Source organism: Anas acuta, chromosome 19, assembly GCF_963932015.1.
Source record: "Anas acuta chromosome 19, bAnaAcu1.1, whole genome shotgun sequence".
Taxonomy (NCBI): domain Eukaryota; kingdom Metazoa; phylum Chordata; class Aves; order Anseriformes; family Anatidae; genus Anas; species Anas acuta.
The window spans coordinates 3,221,304-3,235,612 of NC_088997.1; the positions used below are offsets into that span (position 1 = coordinate 3,221,304).

The 14,309-nt window shown below is 36.1% G+C and overlaps 1 protein-coding gene across 2 annotated transcripts in view; it reads right to left on the reverse strand.

The window, feature by feature from the left end:
• Positions 1-273: 273 nt before the first annotated feature.
• RPS6KB1 (ribosomal protein S6 kinase B1) overlaps positions 274-14,309 on the reverse strand; it is a 48,971-nt gene continuing 34,935 nt past the window's right edge. For both annotated transcript variants that reach the window (XM_068656309.1, XM_068656307.1), the window contains exons 2-15: positions 12,821-12,870; positions 11,691-11,811; positions 11,253-11,321; positions 10,709-10,856; positions 10,357-10,414; positions 9,320-9,420; positions 8,507-8,597; positions 8,236-8,326; positions 7,829-7,936; positions 7,495-7,557; positions 6,487-6,564; positions 4,815-4,922; positions 4,107-4,219; positions 274-3,583 (exon numbers count right to left, since the gene is read on the reverse strand). In XM_068656309.1, the coding sequence (XP_068512410.1) occupies positions 3,346-3,583; positions 4,107-4,219; positions 4,815-4,922; positions 6,487-6,564; positions 7,495-7,557; positions 7,829-7,936; positions 8,236-8,326; positions 8,507-8,597; positions 9,320-9,420; positions 10,357-10,414; positions 10,709-10,856; positions 11,253-11,321; positions 11,691-11,811; positions 12,821-12,852 (1,419 nt within the window). In that variant the 5' untranslated portion in view covers positions 12,853-12,870 and the 3' untranslated portion in view covers positions 274-3,345. The remainder of the gene's footprint in view (positions 3,584-4,106; positions 4,220-4,814; positions 4,923-6,486; positions 6,565-7,494; positions 7,558-7,828; positions 7,937-8,235; positions 8,327-8,506; positions 8,598-9,319; positions 9,421-10,356; positions 10,415-10,708; positions 10,857-11,252; positions 11,322-11,690; positions 11,812-12,820; positions 12,871-14,309) is intronic.

A 14,309-nucleotide genomic window follows, 5' to 3' on the forward strand; every position in this document is an offset into this window, starting at 1 on the left:
AGAAACCACATACAGTAAATCATCAAGAACCTAGAGGAAGAATACTGAAATAATTTGCCTCGTTCTTAAAAACTTTTTTTTTTCTCCTTTACTTCAATGTAAACTAGGAAATGGAGTGTGATTAACAGTGAGAGCAGTTTGGGAGTTAATATTAAAGAGAATAAGACCCGAAGTACACATCCACCATATAGTGTGGACACATATTAAATGTTCTCCAGCTGTTCAGCTTTTGGATAGTGAGAAAAAAAAAGGATATTCAAAAGAACAATTGACTCATTTATTTTTATGTTTTATTATGAGCTAATACCAGGATGACATTCAAATGTCAGATGGCACAATTAAGACAGTCTTGGTAGGAATTATTCCAGCATTCCCAAAATTACAATTTAGTACACAAATGGCATCAAATGTATGTATCACTCCCACAGAGAAAAAATGATGAAATTCTGAGTATCTTATACCAGAATAGCTTCTGCATTAAATGGGAAAAGAAAAACTGCTGGTAACACAGCTGACCTATAAACCTTTTGTGATAATGACCTGCAGAACAAAATACTCCCCTATTTAACATCTAGTAAAAAAAAATATGACTTTTGTTCAAGTTTAAGATTTAATACTTTTATATGGTTAGCCAAAACAGGTATTAACCTCAGTTTTACTATATTTTTGTAATGCTACAAAAATCCTATAAAATCAAATTATAGTGATTTTTTTCAGTGATTATAATTAAAAAAGCGCAGCTCATACAAAATAAAAAAAATAAGATTCTATACTCTAATGAAAAATTTAAGACATTTTTAAATGAACAAAAGAAAGCACTTGTTAAGCTCTCCAATATTCAATGCATTCTGCACTTATCTGAAATAGCCAGACAGGAGCTAGAACTCCACTCCCCTTAGGTCATGACTAGTAATTTTGACACTACTATATATATATATAGAGGATCTATGTCTGATATTTTTACAAATAAATACAGGATAAACCATATTGCATAGTGTGTGCTTGCTGTCTGAGTCACACTCCAAAAGTTTCACAGTTATGGTAGGGAATTAAACTTATAATCTATGGGATGAAACATTGACAGTACATGAAATTTACTTTTAAAAATGATAAAACTGTGTCTGTAATTAAGCAGTGAATTCAGACAAACAACTCTTGCCATTCTTGCCAGCCATACTAAACCAACTCTACTGGACAGCTATATCCAGCCAACCAAAAAGCAACTGTTAGCTGTAGCTAGGACCAAGAGAGATTTGCCTCAAAAAAAAGAAAAAAAAAAGCTTTAAAGTCAGTAAACATGTTACGAAACCTATGTTAACAAGTGGCACGGAGCAGGCATTGCTCGCAGTGTTGCCTCTTTGCAAATCTGTGTAATACATACACACGTGAGCACTGTGATTGTGGTTTCACAACATGTCACCAGCGGCCATATTACCAAATTAGAAATGGTAACCTTCCAGTACAATTTCTATCACTAACTTGATTTTCCTTACAAAGCTAAAAAAAAAAACAAAAAAAAAAAACACCTCCAACAAAAGGCTTATCAGGAATAAAAAAGTTCTATTTTTTTTGTCCAATCATAAGTATATTTTTGTTGGTTCTTCATTAGTATCACCAAGATATCACTGAATCCTTCTGGCTTGCAAGTTTTAGAAAACAGCACTCTGATTGGATTCAGCATGTGTAGAGTTTTATGGCTTGGATCCTATGGCTCAAAAAGATTCAGTATACACAGAATAAGCAGAATCTATAAAAAATCCCTACTGTTGTGAAACGCTAGAAGTAGACTTTGCACAGTTTGACTAAAGATAATGCAACATGTGGCAGGCAAAAAATGACAGGACTTGTATGCAGTTGCATGATCATATACACACGCACACACCATACACACTCTAACTAGTGTAAAGCTCTGCAGATATTAACCCTTTCACCAGCTATGTTCATGGAAATGCTTTCTTTAAGGCAGGAAGTATTAAGTAAGGTAAAGTTACCTTTATTTTATTCTTTGTACCTGTAAGTCATTTGTACAGATTATGACAATTTCAAAAACATAAATAGTGTCCTTAGAACATGTTTCCTAAATTAAGTTGCTAAAGTTCTGACCCACTGTGGAAGACATTCACTGAAAGGCCATATAACATTTTTTTTCCCTCATACAATCAGCGAATTTATTGCCCCAGCATAGAAAAAAAATTAGTAAATTTAGAAATGTATAATGACAGGGAACTCCCATAAGCAAAATTTTATTAAAAAAAAATTTTCCTCAAGTTCTTACCCATTGGTTACAAAAAGGTTTATTTGCTTATACTGTGTAGAACTTGCATGTGTTTCCTGTGGTAATATATCCACATCGACTGACCTTGTGTTCCGATGCACTTTTTCCTGACCTTTTATATGGGTAAGAATCTCGGTATATTCAGCTGTCTCCATCTAAGTGACTGGCATATACAAAAGTGATGTTTCCCAGTGAAATGTCTGCTGAGGACAAGGATGAAATAAGCAGGACGTGTATTTGAGCCCATGGCTTCCAGTTAAGCCTAGAACATAGCAGCACTGTGATTTGATTAGATCCATTTGTCTTTGCAGGAACAGGTATTTCAGCTGGGTAAGCAAGTGAAACAGTTCTTTCCCACCCCGCATTGCCAAGCTGGTAATTGAGTAATTTGCTTATTGATTTTTTGTTTCATGAGGAGAATCAGAACTAGAGCCTTTGCTTTCTTCACAGCAACCAATTATTTTGCAGTTTAATTTTGGGATACTTTCCATAATGAGCTGAATCAAAAAAATCTATTTGAAAAATATATATTTTTTCTTATATATATAAAAAAACTCATTAGGTTTTGAATGTGAAATACCAATTAATTTTATCTCTCATCTTTGATTCCACCCCATTGCAGGAAACAGCTTAACCAAGCTTGCATGCTAATTATTCCTCAGATGCAAGCATATAGGCATTTCATACTTTGCCTAGTGAAAGGGCTAACCCTCCTTGACACATTCACAACTAGACCAGTGATTCTGAAGCAACATCCTGACCCTTAATACTGTCAGTTTCAAGCTACCAAGCTGAAAAATCCTTGATAAGGTGAGAAGATGTCACTGCGAATCAGTTAGATGATGTGCCTAGAGTTCTGCAATACCATTTTCTAAAGTTTTTTATGCACCATTGATTGACAGAAAAAAAAAATCCATTTTTCTTTGCTTTCCAAGTCGCTCTGTGCAAGGACTGACTCTTTGATACTGTCACTTTTTAAAAGTAAACCATGCAAGCCCTCATATTTCAACTTCAAGGGGCTTATGTCCATTCTTTGTTTTCCACCTTCAAAGGCTTAAAAAATTGTGTTGTCATAGATTCATGCGCAAGTGCTCTGGTCGTTTGGAAATCATGGGAAAAGCTTGTTTTTTATATGGCCCAGAGTTTGGTTGCCGGATTGGAAGTGGTGCTGAGGCCTCTCCACAGACTGTCACATCCATTTGTTCTATTCCACTTGTCTCCATTGGATATTCCACAGGTGTCTGAGTATTTGATGCGCTGGCAGAAGCACCTCTTCCCCAAAATTCCCCAGGGGAAAACTTTACAGGGCTTTAAAACAAGAAATATAAAAATCAGAGGTGAAGATACACACAGCACAAAGGTATGTCCTTCATTCTGCAAGCAGCCGAAATGAAATGTCTGTTGAGAAGTATTTACTTCTTCCTTCCACTTCCAGAAGTTTGAGAGTTTTCAAGTCTATAATCTACTGTGGCCTCTTGTAAAGTAAAATTCTCTCATTTGATTTATTGGGATTTATTTCTAGACAACTGCAGAATTTTCTATACTAAAATGATCCTTGAGCAGCACATAAGCACTTTGGATGTTCTGAAAGTTTTACAGGAACAGTGTACCAAAGTCATCAGACTGTGAGGCTGTACCAGTTTTGCATAGCTGGCAATTAGTACTTCCTGTGCTGCCAAACACCATAAATTTATCTCTAATAATATGTTTTGTAAAGTAACACTTTAATGGAAGTGATGGGGTTACTTAGAAGAAAGGCCATATTTTTAACTACTTGCCAAAAAAGCGTATTACCAAAAAAAAAAAAAAAAGGAAAGAAAAAAAGAGGTACCTGACTGGTGTCCTAGGGCTACCTATGAATCTGCGAGGTGATCGAATTTTTGGTTCAAAAGAAAATTTCTCTTTTACACTTTCAAGTACAGATGGAGCCACGTATGTAAAACCCTGCAAAACAGGAATGAGTGCTCTGTAACATACATGCAAGATTTACATTTCTGATCACTTGCACAGTTATTACTATCATGAAATGAAAATTATAAAAATGGCAGTAACTGTAGACACATGAACTTCTACTCGCTTCCTGAAGCAAACAGCAGGACTTTAGGGAATTCCTTACTTGGATGCCTGCTCACCCAGTATTTCTACTCAGATCACAGATTCACAGAAGCATGCTCCAATTAACTAATTGTGATGTATGGAATGGACTGTCCCTGTGTCTATGAAAACACTCCCATCCCCACAATTCTTAGTGCGATTTCAAATTAGAACACTGACATTTCAGAAAGTAAGCAATGTTTGTTGGCTGTGAGTTTTAGGTTATCTATTATTTCAAAAAATGTCTGAAACAATCAAACTAAAGTATATAAAGTCCGCAAACACTGCAAACCTGTTGCAGTATATGTATTTAAAACTACGATAGTTTGCTTCAAGTATCAGATGGTAAAATTCTACAGAATTAAATTACCTGAAATGCCCTACTGTTTCGAAGTAACACTACATAACTCTCCGCAGTCACTGAACACTTGTCTGGCTCACTTACCAGAAAGACCTGGTTGGCACTTTCACTGAGAGTAGAGTCATCTGGGCTATCAACAGGTGTCTGACGTGTAAACTTTGAATCAAACTGGCTCACATCCTCTTCAGATTGCTTTGCAAAAACAAAATGATTAAGGGTTTATATTACAGATATCAACCAAATGGCTTAGCGGTGATCAGTGTAGCCTCTGGATGGAGTTCATTCCATAGGTTTTTGGCAGAGCTCTGCTGTAGTAAAACCCTGGAGTGGTGTCGGAATCCTGTCGCTGCCAGTGGGAGGTCACTATGGGCACTGACACTGAGAAATAAAGGCAAGGGGGAGGGGCAAAAATTATGGATCAAAAAGGAACACAAATTAAAAAGATGCCTTTAAAAAATGTCAAATTACAAACAAAAACTTTTAGAAATACAATGCCAGTTTCTTGCAAGTTTAACCCTGGTCACAACCAGTATAGAACAATTGCAATTATTAGTTTCTGGAAGTCTCTCTCCAGATAATTTCATCCCATTTTTGCAGATAGAGAAGTGTTTATACTGTAAGGGATGAATGACAACTGTGAAATAAAGGGCTATGAAGAATATTCTTTAATTTAGTTGAACAGACATCATTCCAAGATCCCCCTCTCACTCCTCAAGTGTTACTGAAAAGGCAGATAAGTATGTGATTTGTGGAGACCTTCATGCAACCATGGAAGTGTAATTTTAAAAACCACCTGGTTAGTAACAACAACTTGCATAAAATTTCTTAATAACAGACAAGAAAGCTATCTTCAGATACTTGGTTTGGAAATAGTAGTCTTTCATGTCATTCTGGATTTCATTCAAAAAAGGAGAGGACAAAAGGCCTGGAGTCCCCATACTAGAGTATACCCAACATTAGTGATGCATAAGTCAGTTCAAAGTGAGATTTTTAGTAGTCAGTAAACAGGGGTACCTATGCCCTTGCTGCTGTGGCTAATCGGACCCAGAAAAAAAAAAAAGACATGTCATGTAATCAAAATATAAATTAGATAAATTAGGATAATACAGGGTTATTCATGACATCTTTGGTTTGAGGTGAACTTTAATTACTGTCTAAATGTACTAGACGCAGTATAAATATTAATAAGCAAACATCCAAAATACTTAATTACATGACTTCATTTACTTCTGCCTAGCAACTATCATCTTACTTACTATATAATGTTTAGAAGAAGAAATTCAGAAATAACTGCACTTCCAAGACTGATTAATCTACAGCTTAGAAGCAGGAGGAATTAAAACTGAAGTAGAACTTTCTTCCTTCAGGAGCCTGAACAGATGGATAAATTAGCTCTTAGCTGATGTTGCCACCTTCTCACATAAGCAAGATTATATTCCAGTGACAGCTGAATACCATGACTGTAGAATAAGACAGAAAAGCATGAAGGAATGTTTTTGTTTCTTAAATGTTGATATAGCATCTCAGAAAGAAAAAAAAAAGAAATCTGCACTTAAACTAGTTTCTCCCTTTAATTTGAAAAGGGTCAATCTGAGAACCAGTAACCTAGGGTGATACATTTAAGTTTTAAAGTTAACAGAAAGCAATGGTATTCTGGTTTGTAAGAGTGAATGTTTCTGAGTTTCAGATACCACATTGTTTAAGACCTTTTCTAAAGGTTTAGGAGGAATATCTCACAGTACTCTTGAGTACATACCAATAAGGGTTTAAAAGGAGGTTCCACCTTTCGTGCCAACAGCTCATCCCAGTTAATGTGTCTGAAGAACGGGTGAGCCTAGAAAAGTTAGCAATAGCACAGTCATGCACCAGCCTTCTGAGTAAAAATTGCAGAAATTTAAGATTAAAAAGTTAAGATCTAGATTTTATCTTAGGGTAAGATCTTCCAGAAATAAGATACAACTGTTTTTGTTAAATGTTACTGTTAAAGCAAATTAAAACAAGACCAAGAATTAATAAGCATGTTCTTTTCAGACCCTCCCTGTGGTGTCTTTCCGAAATCACAGATAGGCACAGCATAATATATCCTGCAACATTACGTCAGATTAGCTGGAAGACGTGAAAATTGACACCATACCTCCTAGTCAGACAACATATGTCCCTATCACGTTTTCCTTGAAAGCATTAGAAAAAGACAGTTGACATGCTAAACACGTCAACATTTTTCAACTTTAAATGTTAGATACCTGAAAATAATGATGAAACACTTTATTAATGACAACTTATCAGAACTGTGGAATGACTCTATAGTAGGTTAATCTCACCACAGAAAGTCAAGCTGGAAGAAATAGGAACTAGGTTTTTGCTTAAGATTTCACTGTGTAACATTTAAAGCCAATTAGTTACACTTATCCCCTGAGAGTTGTACTAAATGTAAGGGCTAGCGGGTTTTTCATCAGATTCCTAGAGTAACATCACTTACATGGTTGACTGTCAAATTCAGAATTGTGAAACTAGTAAAAAAGATCTACTGGAAGACAGAACTAAAGAAGGAAAGTTATTTTCCAAATCTCAAATTATCTAATAGGCAGACAACTGCTCTTTTGTTAAACTTCAAAGATCTCATGTTTCAATCACTTGTCATGCCGAGTTGCTTTTTTGCTCGTTACACTTCAAGACAGAAACATTCTCTTCTCCAATGTACCCACTAAGCTACTGTATATTTTCAGTGAGGTAATTTAAGAATTCTTGAGTTAGCAAAAGTTACCTGAACTTCTCCAGCATCTCCAGGACCAGCTCCTAGACGTGAGGCAGCATTTCTTTTTAGCAGCTTAATGAGAAATAACATCCCAAATTAGTTATGCCATTATGATTAGACTAGTCCTGACACAAATCATCGTGAATGTGTACCATGCAGAATGAATATGGAACAATCAGAAAATCTGCATTCATCAGAAAATCGTATTTTCAAGGAAAATCACTTTCTGTGCCACACAAAACCAAGACTGACTTAGTAGTCAAAACAAGCATGGATTGAATAGCCACATTATATTCCTATTTTCTACATACTTGTGTAGTACTGACATTTGTTAAAGTTGTACCTTTTTAAGCAGATCTCTGGCTTCTTGTGTGAGGTAGGGAGGCAAGTTGAGTTTACACTTGAGAATCTTGTCAATTGTTTTCTTTCTGTTCTCCCCAGTGAAAGGAGGCTAGAAAGCACCATTGTAATGGAAGGAAAAATACGATTTGTTTAGGTCTCTAATTTGTGCACACAGAACTCATTTCAGTAATTTATAAAGCAGATAAAATTACTGCAAATGGGACTTCCAGCTAATTGTTTGGATGAGAGCAGTTCATGACTGTAGTCAAAGTATAGCCATATTTTAGTTATATTTCTTATTTGCAGCCTCTACAGTTATATACATATTTATACATGCAATTGAATTAGAATATGCATAACTTCAAAAGCTATAAAGAGAAATACATGCAATTATAACTGTGCACCTACTGCTCCAGTCAGCATGTCATACATTAATGCCCCCAAACTCCACCAGTCCACAGCACGATTATGCCCACTCCTCATCAAGATTTCAGGGGCCCTATAATAAGAAAAATTGAAAATATGAAAGTATTTTAACAAGCTTAACTAATTCTGCTCACTGCTCATTTTCAAGTAAAATTTCCATGACTGAACATATGAACAACCAGTTAAAAAAGGCAAAATTTAACCACTACCCCCAGCCCACAGTAATACTTCTACGTTTCATCTGGCAGCTCACATGTATTCAATTGTTCCACAGAATGTGTGTGTGACTGTTCCGTCATGAATAGATTCTTTACATAATCCGAAGTCAGTCAATTTTACATGACCTGAAATCAAATAAATAATATTTAAGAACACAAATGCTACTATTCTGACATATATATAAGATACATTAAAAAATATTGTTAACATCACTATGCTATAACTCTGAACTACCTCAATTGTCTGAGGAAGCAATTCAGTTCTAAACCAGAATGAGGTAATCACCCATAAAAATAAAGAATAAGTTGTTTAGTATAACATGAAAATCCTGTATGGTACAGATTGCCAGGCTAAATCAGTGTCATACAGTCAAAGTAACTGTGCATTCAGGAATTGCTGCTAAAGTGTCAACAGCTCCATCAGTCATATCATCTGCAGATTATTTGGCATCCTACCTAATTCATCCCTTCCTAGCTAATGTCTTCAGTTATCCCTGTTACTGAAGTGTCAGTAGAGGTGCAGTGGAGACACAGATCTTTAAATAGTTTAAAATGAACCAGTAGAATTATGCTCAAATAAATTTCAGAGATGCAGAAGTAGCAAAGCAACCATTCAAAAAGTGCCTGGGTCTATATACATAGAACTTGGAGCGTGCTGGATCCTCTCCATTAAATCTGAGGAAGCTACGTCTAAAAGCAAGCAATTAGCTTTGGCAGTTACACAGTTATATCAGGAGTGATAACGAACACACCATTGTTACAAAGAAATTCTTGTAAGAATGAAGTGTTGTGACCTTTAAAGAATTACTTTCAAAAGACCGACAGTGTAACTATTATTACAATTTTACCTTGATGATTAAGCATGATATTTTCTGGCTTCAGGTCACGATAGATGATTCCTTTTTGATGCAAGTGCCCCAGTGCCATTGAGATTTCTGCCAAGTAAAAGCTGGAAGAGAACACATGCCACACAATTAGATACATTCAATCATGGGAAGCATCTTAAGCACTAAGGCTACTATGTACACAGCAATGATTCCTTGAAAGTATCATTAGAAGTGTTGGAGAGAATAAGCTAGAGAAACAATGATGCCTTTGAGGTTTGTTTGCCAAAGGGCACAGACAGTCCAATTGAACTACAAAATTACACCATTAGCATTAGGTTTATCTGCTCAGTAGCTACTTTATTATCTATTTGAAGGAATCTGAATTTACCAGTTACTGCTTAAAACATGCTTCAGTCTGCATCTAGACGTCAAAGCTGAAAAAAAAAACCTGAAGCTAAGAGTGCAACTGGCAGCACCCTGAGTGCTATCAGTGGAGCGGTACTACAGCCTCATACGCACTTCAAAGCTTTTCTAAGACATTATCAGCATGTGCTGTGGGAAGATACAACCATATTTAGTTGCGTGAAACCTAATCAAAAAGAGGTAACTTCAGCTTGTTTATATGTAAAATATCACTACTCAAAAGGCTAATTCTCATTCATTAGAATAATTACCTTTATCACTTCACATATCTGATCACTAGGAGAACACAGACTCGATAGTAATTTGTCAGTAATTGGCTGGTAAAATTGCACATGGATCAAAACCACAAGCGGATTCAGAGCAAGTCTTTCAGTCTTTTCCCCACATCCTTTACCACAGCCCTGTGGAATGCAGCCACACTCAGCAACCAGCAGCAGACCCTCTCTGGCAGTAAGACTGTAGTTCTGCCAGCACAAACTGGTAAGCACAGAACACACACATCTTCCCAAAGCCCAGTTAATTGCTGTTTTCTCTAGACGATGAAATGAATGAGTAGTTACAGTTCTCCCAAGTTAGAACGAACAATTTAAGCACTCAAAAAAACCCTATTAGTTTACCAAAATAGTTTCACTTACCAAGCTGTGTCTTCCATAAATATCCCTTCTCTCTCTAACTGCATAAATAGTTCTCCTCCTGTCATGAGAAAAATTAGAAGTTAGAATACTCTATTAAAGTGCATTCTATTATTTTAGTCAGGGAAAAAACTGTTTTCCAGGAAAACTATTAAAAACAGTTAATCTATACTGCTCTATAAAGAGTTGTTTCACATAAAATGACGACAAATTCTAGGTATTCTTAATGCTAGCCTACTGTACATTTTTAAGATGTGATGCCAATAGTTAGTTGCCCTTTTATTTATCATTAGAAACCCAAGTTCTAGGTTACCTAAGATACCAAGAATAAGGTAACAGAACTTCATATACTGACCACTGAGATACTCAAGGATGAGGTAGAGTTTTCCACCAGTCTGAAAGGCATAAATTAAGTCTACAATGAAGGGATGTTTCACTTCCTCCAATATATTCCGCTCCGCTTTTGTATGAGCTGTATCTTTTGCATTCCTTACAATCATTGCCTACAAAAAGCAAGTGAGTACAAGAACAAGTGTGTAAGTACAAAAACACACTAAACAATTCAGACTTTTATATTTAGCTTCATTCTGAGTTTACTAAATCACAACACTATATATGAGTCAAAAACAGGATAAAAATTTCCCCATATCAACATAACATGACAGGTTTCTTGCCAAAGTTTAATTCTTTATTTATTTAAAAGTCAGAGAATACTTTAGATTGGAAGGAATCTTTTGAAGTATTTAAATTCTCCACTAAGAATTTAACAGGGTAAGCAATTTAGTTAGATTAATTATAATTTCAGCTATTTCTCTGTAGCAACTGTACATATCAGATAAAGACTGATTTCAGGTATATTAAATAATTATATAACTGTAACAGCTAAACATTCACATTACCTTTTTAAGAACTTTCATGGCAAAAATCTTCCCAGTATTTGCTCCAGTTACTTTTCGTACTTGAAATACCTACACAACACCGATACAGAAATTACCAGTTATTATTATTATGAACTGCATTAGCTGTCAAAAGTTAAAAACAAAGTTCTCGAAAACAGATACAAGGTCATCTGCAAACTGCAAAGCTGCCTGATGGAGAAGAGCTAATTATCTGAACCTGAACTACTTTGGAATACTTTGTACTGCCCCCAGCTGGTGAGGCCCTGCCACTGACCATGGTCCCAAGACCCCAACCTTGGCAGCCCTGAGGTTACCTTCAGGGAGGGTGAACTTTTCAGAATACAGGGTGGTAAGACTAGACCTCACCAAAGGCAGCAGGTGAGTACTTTGTCTGACTTCAGTATAACAGATTTATTCTTGCAGAAAAGAGTTCCTTACCTTTCCATAGCCACCTTTGCCAAGTACGCGTAGTAACTCAAAGCACTCGGGTCGGATCTTTTCTGGACCTCTGTTTACACTAGTTTCTGAAATCTCAAATTTTTCGCAATGTTCCATGCCACTGGATAAAACCGAAACAAGAATATAAGACTACCCGATACTTTAAAATAATCAAGAGATAGTAATCAAGCAAATTACTTACTGCAAAACTTAAGAGTATAACTGACATAACTGAATGGCTGCTTTGGAGATCTGGAGAATTCTTAGCATCAGAAATTGTATTTAGATGTGTGCAAAGCAGTAAGTTGCACCTTGCACAAAAAAAAGACCATTCCTTCATTTTAATGCATAATAAATCTTTGTGTTATACCAGAATTAAGTTTGAAGGACCACAGCCTCAAACTGACTTAGGTATTTTCACAAGATCTACAGGGCTATAGTGTGTTTTAAATCACATTCAACAGTACCAGCGGTCACAGTAAGACTTCTGTAACATAAGTAACATGCAGAAAAAGCTGGAACAAAAAAAGTCTCACTACTCTGAACATGCCACAAAAGAAGACTGGACCATAAATTAATGATGCTTCAAAATCACATATTTCTGGAAAAACACAGAGCAAGGCCAACACATTGACCCCGCTGAAGTAAATGTAACTGAACTGTTTTAACTGTCACTGCCCTCTTCTTACAAGGGACACTGAAAACAATCTGGAAATCTATACATGAAGTCAGCTAAGTGGTAGCTGTCTCATGAACTTTAAATCAGAACTTCTGAACTCTTGTCTGCTTCAGACTGCTACGCAAACATGCACTGTAACCTTTATAAAACTGACAGAACATACAGTGTTCTGCAAACAGTGCACTACATTCATAGTGCAAGTATTAGTCATATCCAATAGGTGTGTTAGGAGAAACAAGGATTAAACACAACAGCAGGTTTTGCCAGAATCTTTTTTTATTATTGTTGTTTTATTTCAAGATACAATTCACAAATTTTAGTGTTAAGAAACAACTAGAAACAACTCGAACAAGAATGACAGGATTTTCTGTTCAACTTAACAATGTAATAAAAGTAGAGATCATATACAGTTGGCATGAATAGTACAGAACATTTCCTAGCAGCAACTTACAGGTCATATTGGCCAACTCCTCCATGGTCCATGCTCTCGCTTAATTGACCCTGGGGACGGGAGGAGTAGAAGGAAGATTAATTACAACATAAGAAACGCAGCAGAGTGAAAAATAGAGGTACTGATGTATTTGGTAACTTCTTCACATATATATAATTTAATTTCTTATATATGTGTGTATATATATAATTAAACAAGTTTAAATGTCATAAATAATGAGTTACCAACAGAAGATAACAAATCTACGAAATCCTGTGCAAGAGTTGCAGAACTTTGACATATCTCAGAAAAATGACACAGGGAAACACTGGTTTACCTGACTGAATTATCACCCAATTATATATTAGAAGTAACAATTTCATCCCCCAAGTGAACCCTAAAAACGTTAAGGCATCGCATTATTATTATTTTATTATTATTTACAGTTGCTCTTCCGTTGGAATTTTAAATACCTCCTTCAGTTCTATGTGAATTAGAACCACAGTAAAGCCTGAACTGATGAACTGGGATTCACATGAACTAGAAGCAAATAATGAACCGAGGCAGCTTTATTATTCCATATTGATAATAATCAAATCCCAATAGTGATGAAAAAATTAAGGTTGATTCTGGTGTTAAACACCTTTTCTGACCAATAATCATTAAGACAGATTAATGCATAAATACTAGCAAAGAAGGCTCTAGCAGTTCAGCACCAGGACAAGTCACCATCAAGGAATGCAGCTCAATTTCGAAGAGATATTTTCTTCGAAGAATTTTCAACTTGATCCCTTATGCACGAGAATGCCTTCCTCTAATTATGGCTCTAGATGGCAAAAGAAGCGCAAACCAGGCAGACAGCTGGAATGCACACAAATAGAATTGAATGGGCAAGCTTCTAGTAAGCTTTAGACTATAGTTTACAGTTTTAGATTTATAAATACGCACACAAATAGAGACAGCAAGTTAGCGAGAAACAGCCTGGAATCTACAGACTGAATACAGATATTATAACGAGTGACTTGGGTAATTCAGGGAAGCAGAAAAAAAAAAAAAGAAAAAAAAAAGATTTGCAAATAGCAGACCAAGATATGGAGTGTATGTTAAGATATCTGGTTAGACTTTTGGCTTACAAAATCATATTATAAGCTTTCCCTTGCTTCCAAATCATTTGACCAACAAAGCTTACTGAGGCTGCTGTATTTTCTGGGTGGGGGGTAGTCTAGAGGGGAATTTAACTCCTGGTGCCACCTACAAGCAATTGCCAAGTCCAAAAGTTCAAGTCTGTTTCCAGGTCAGAGATATGCTAGCTCCCGTCCTCTCGATACCATTTATTATAGAAATCCAGCCAACTGACATCTGTTTCACAATAAAACCTGCTAAAGCTGCCCTTGACCCTACCGTTAGACAACAACAAACACAGAGAATAAACACCCATCACGTTCCCAGAACAACTTCTCTTCCCAAGTTACCCAAAGGTTCTGGCAAAGCCTGTACAGATTGCGCTTGC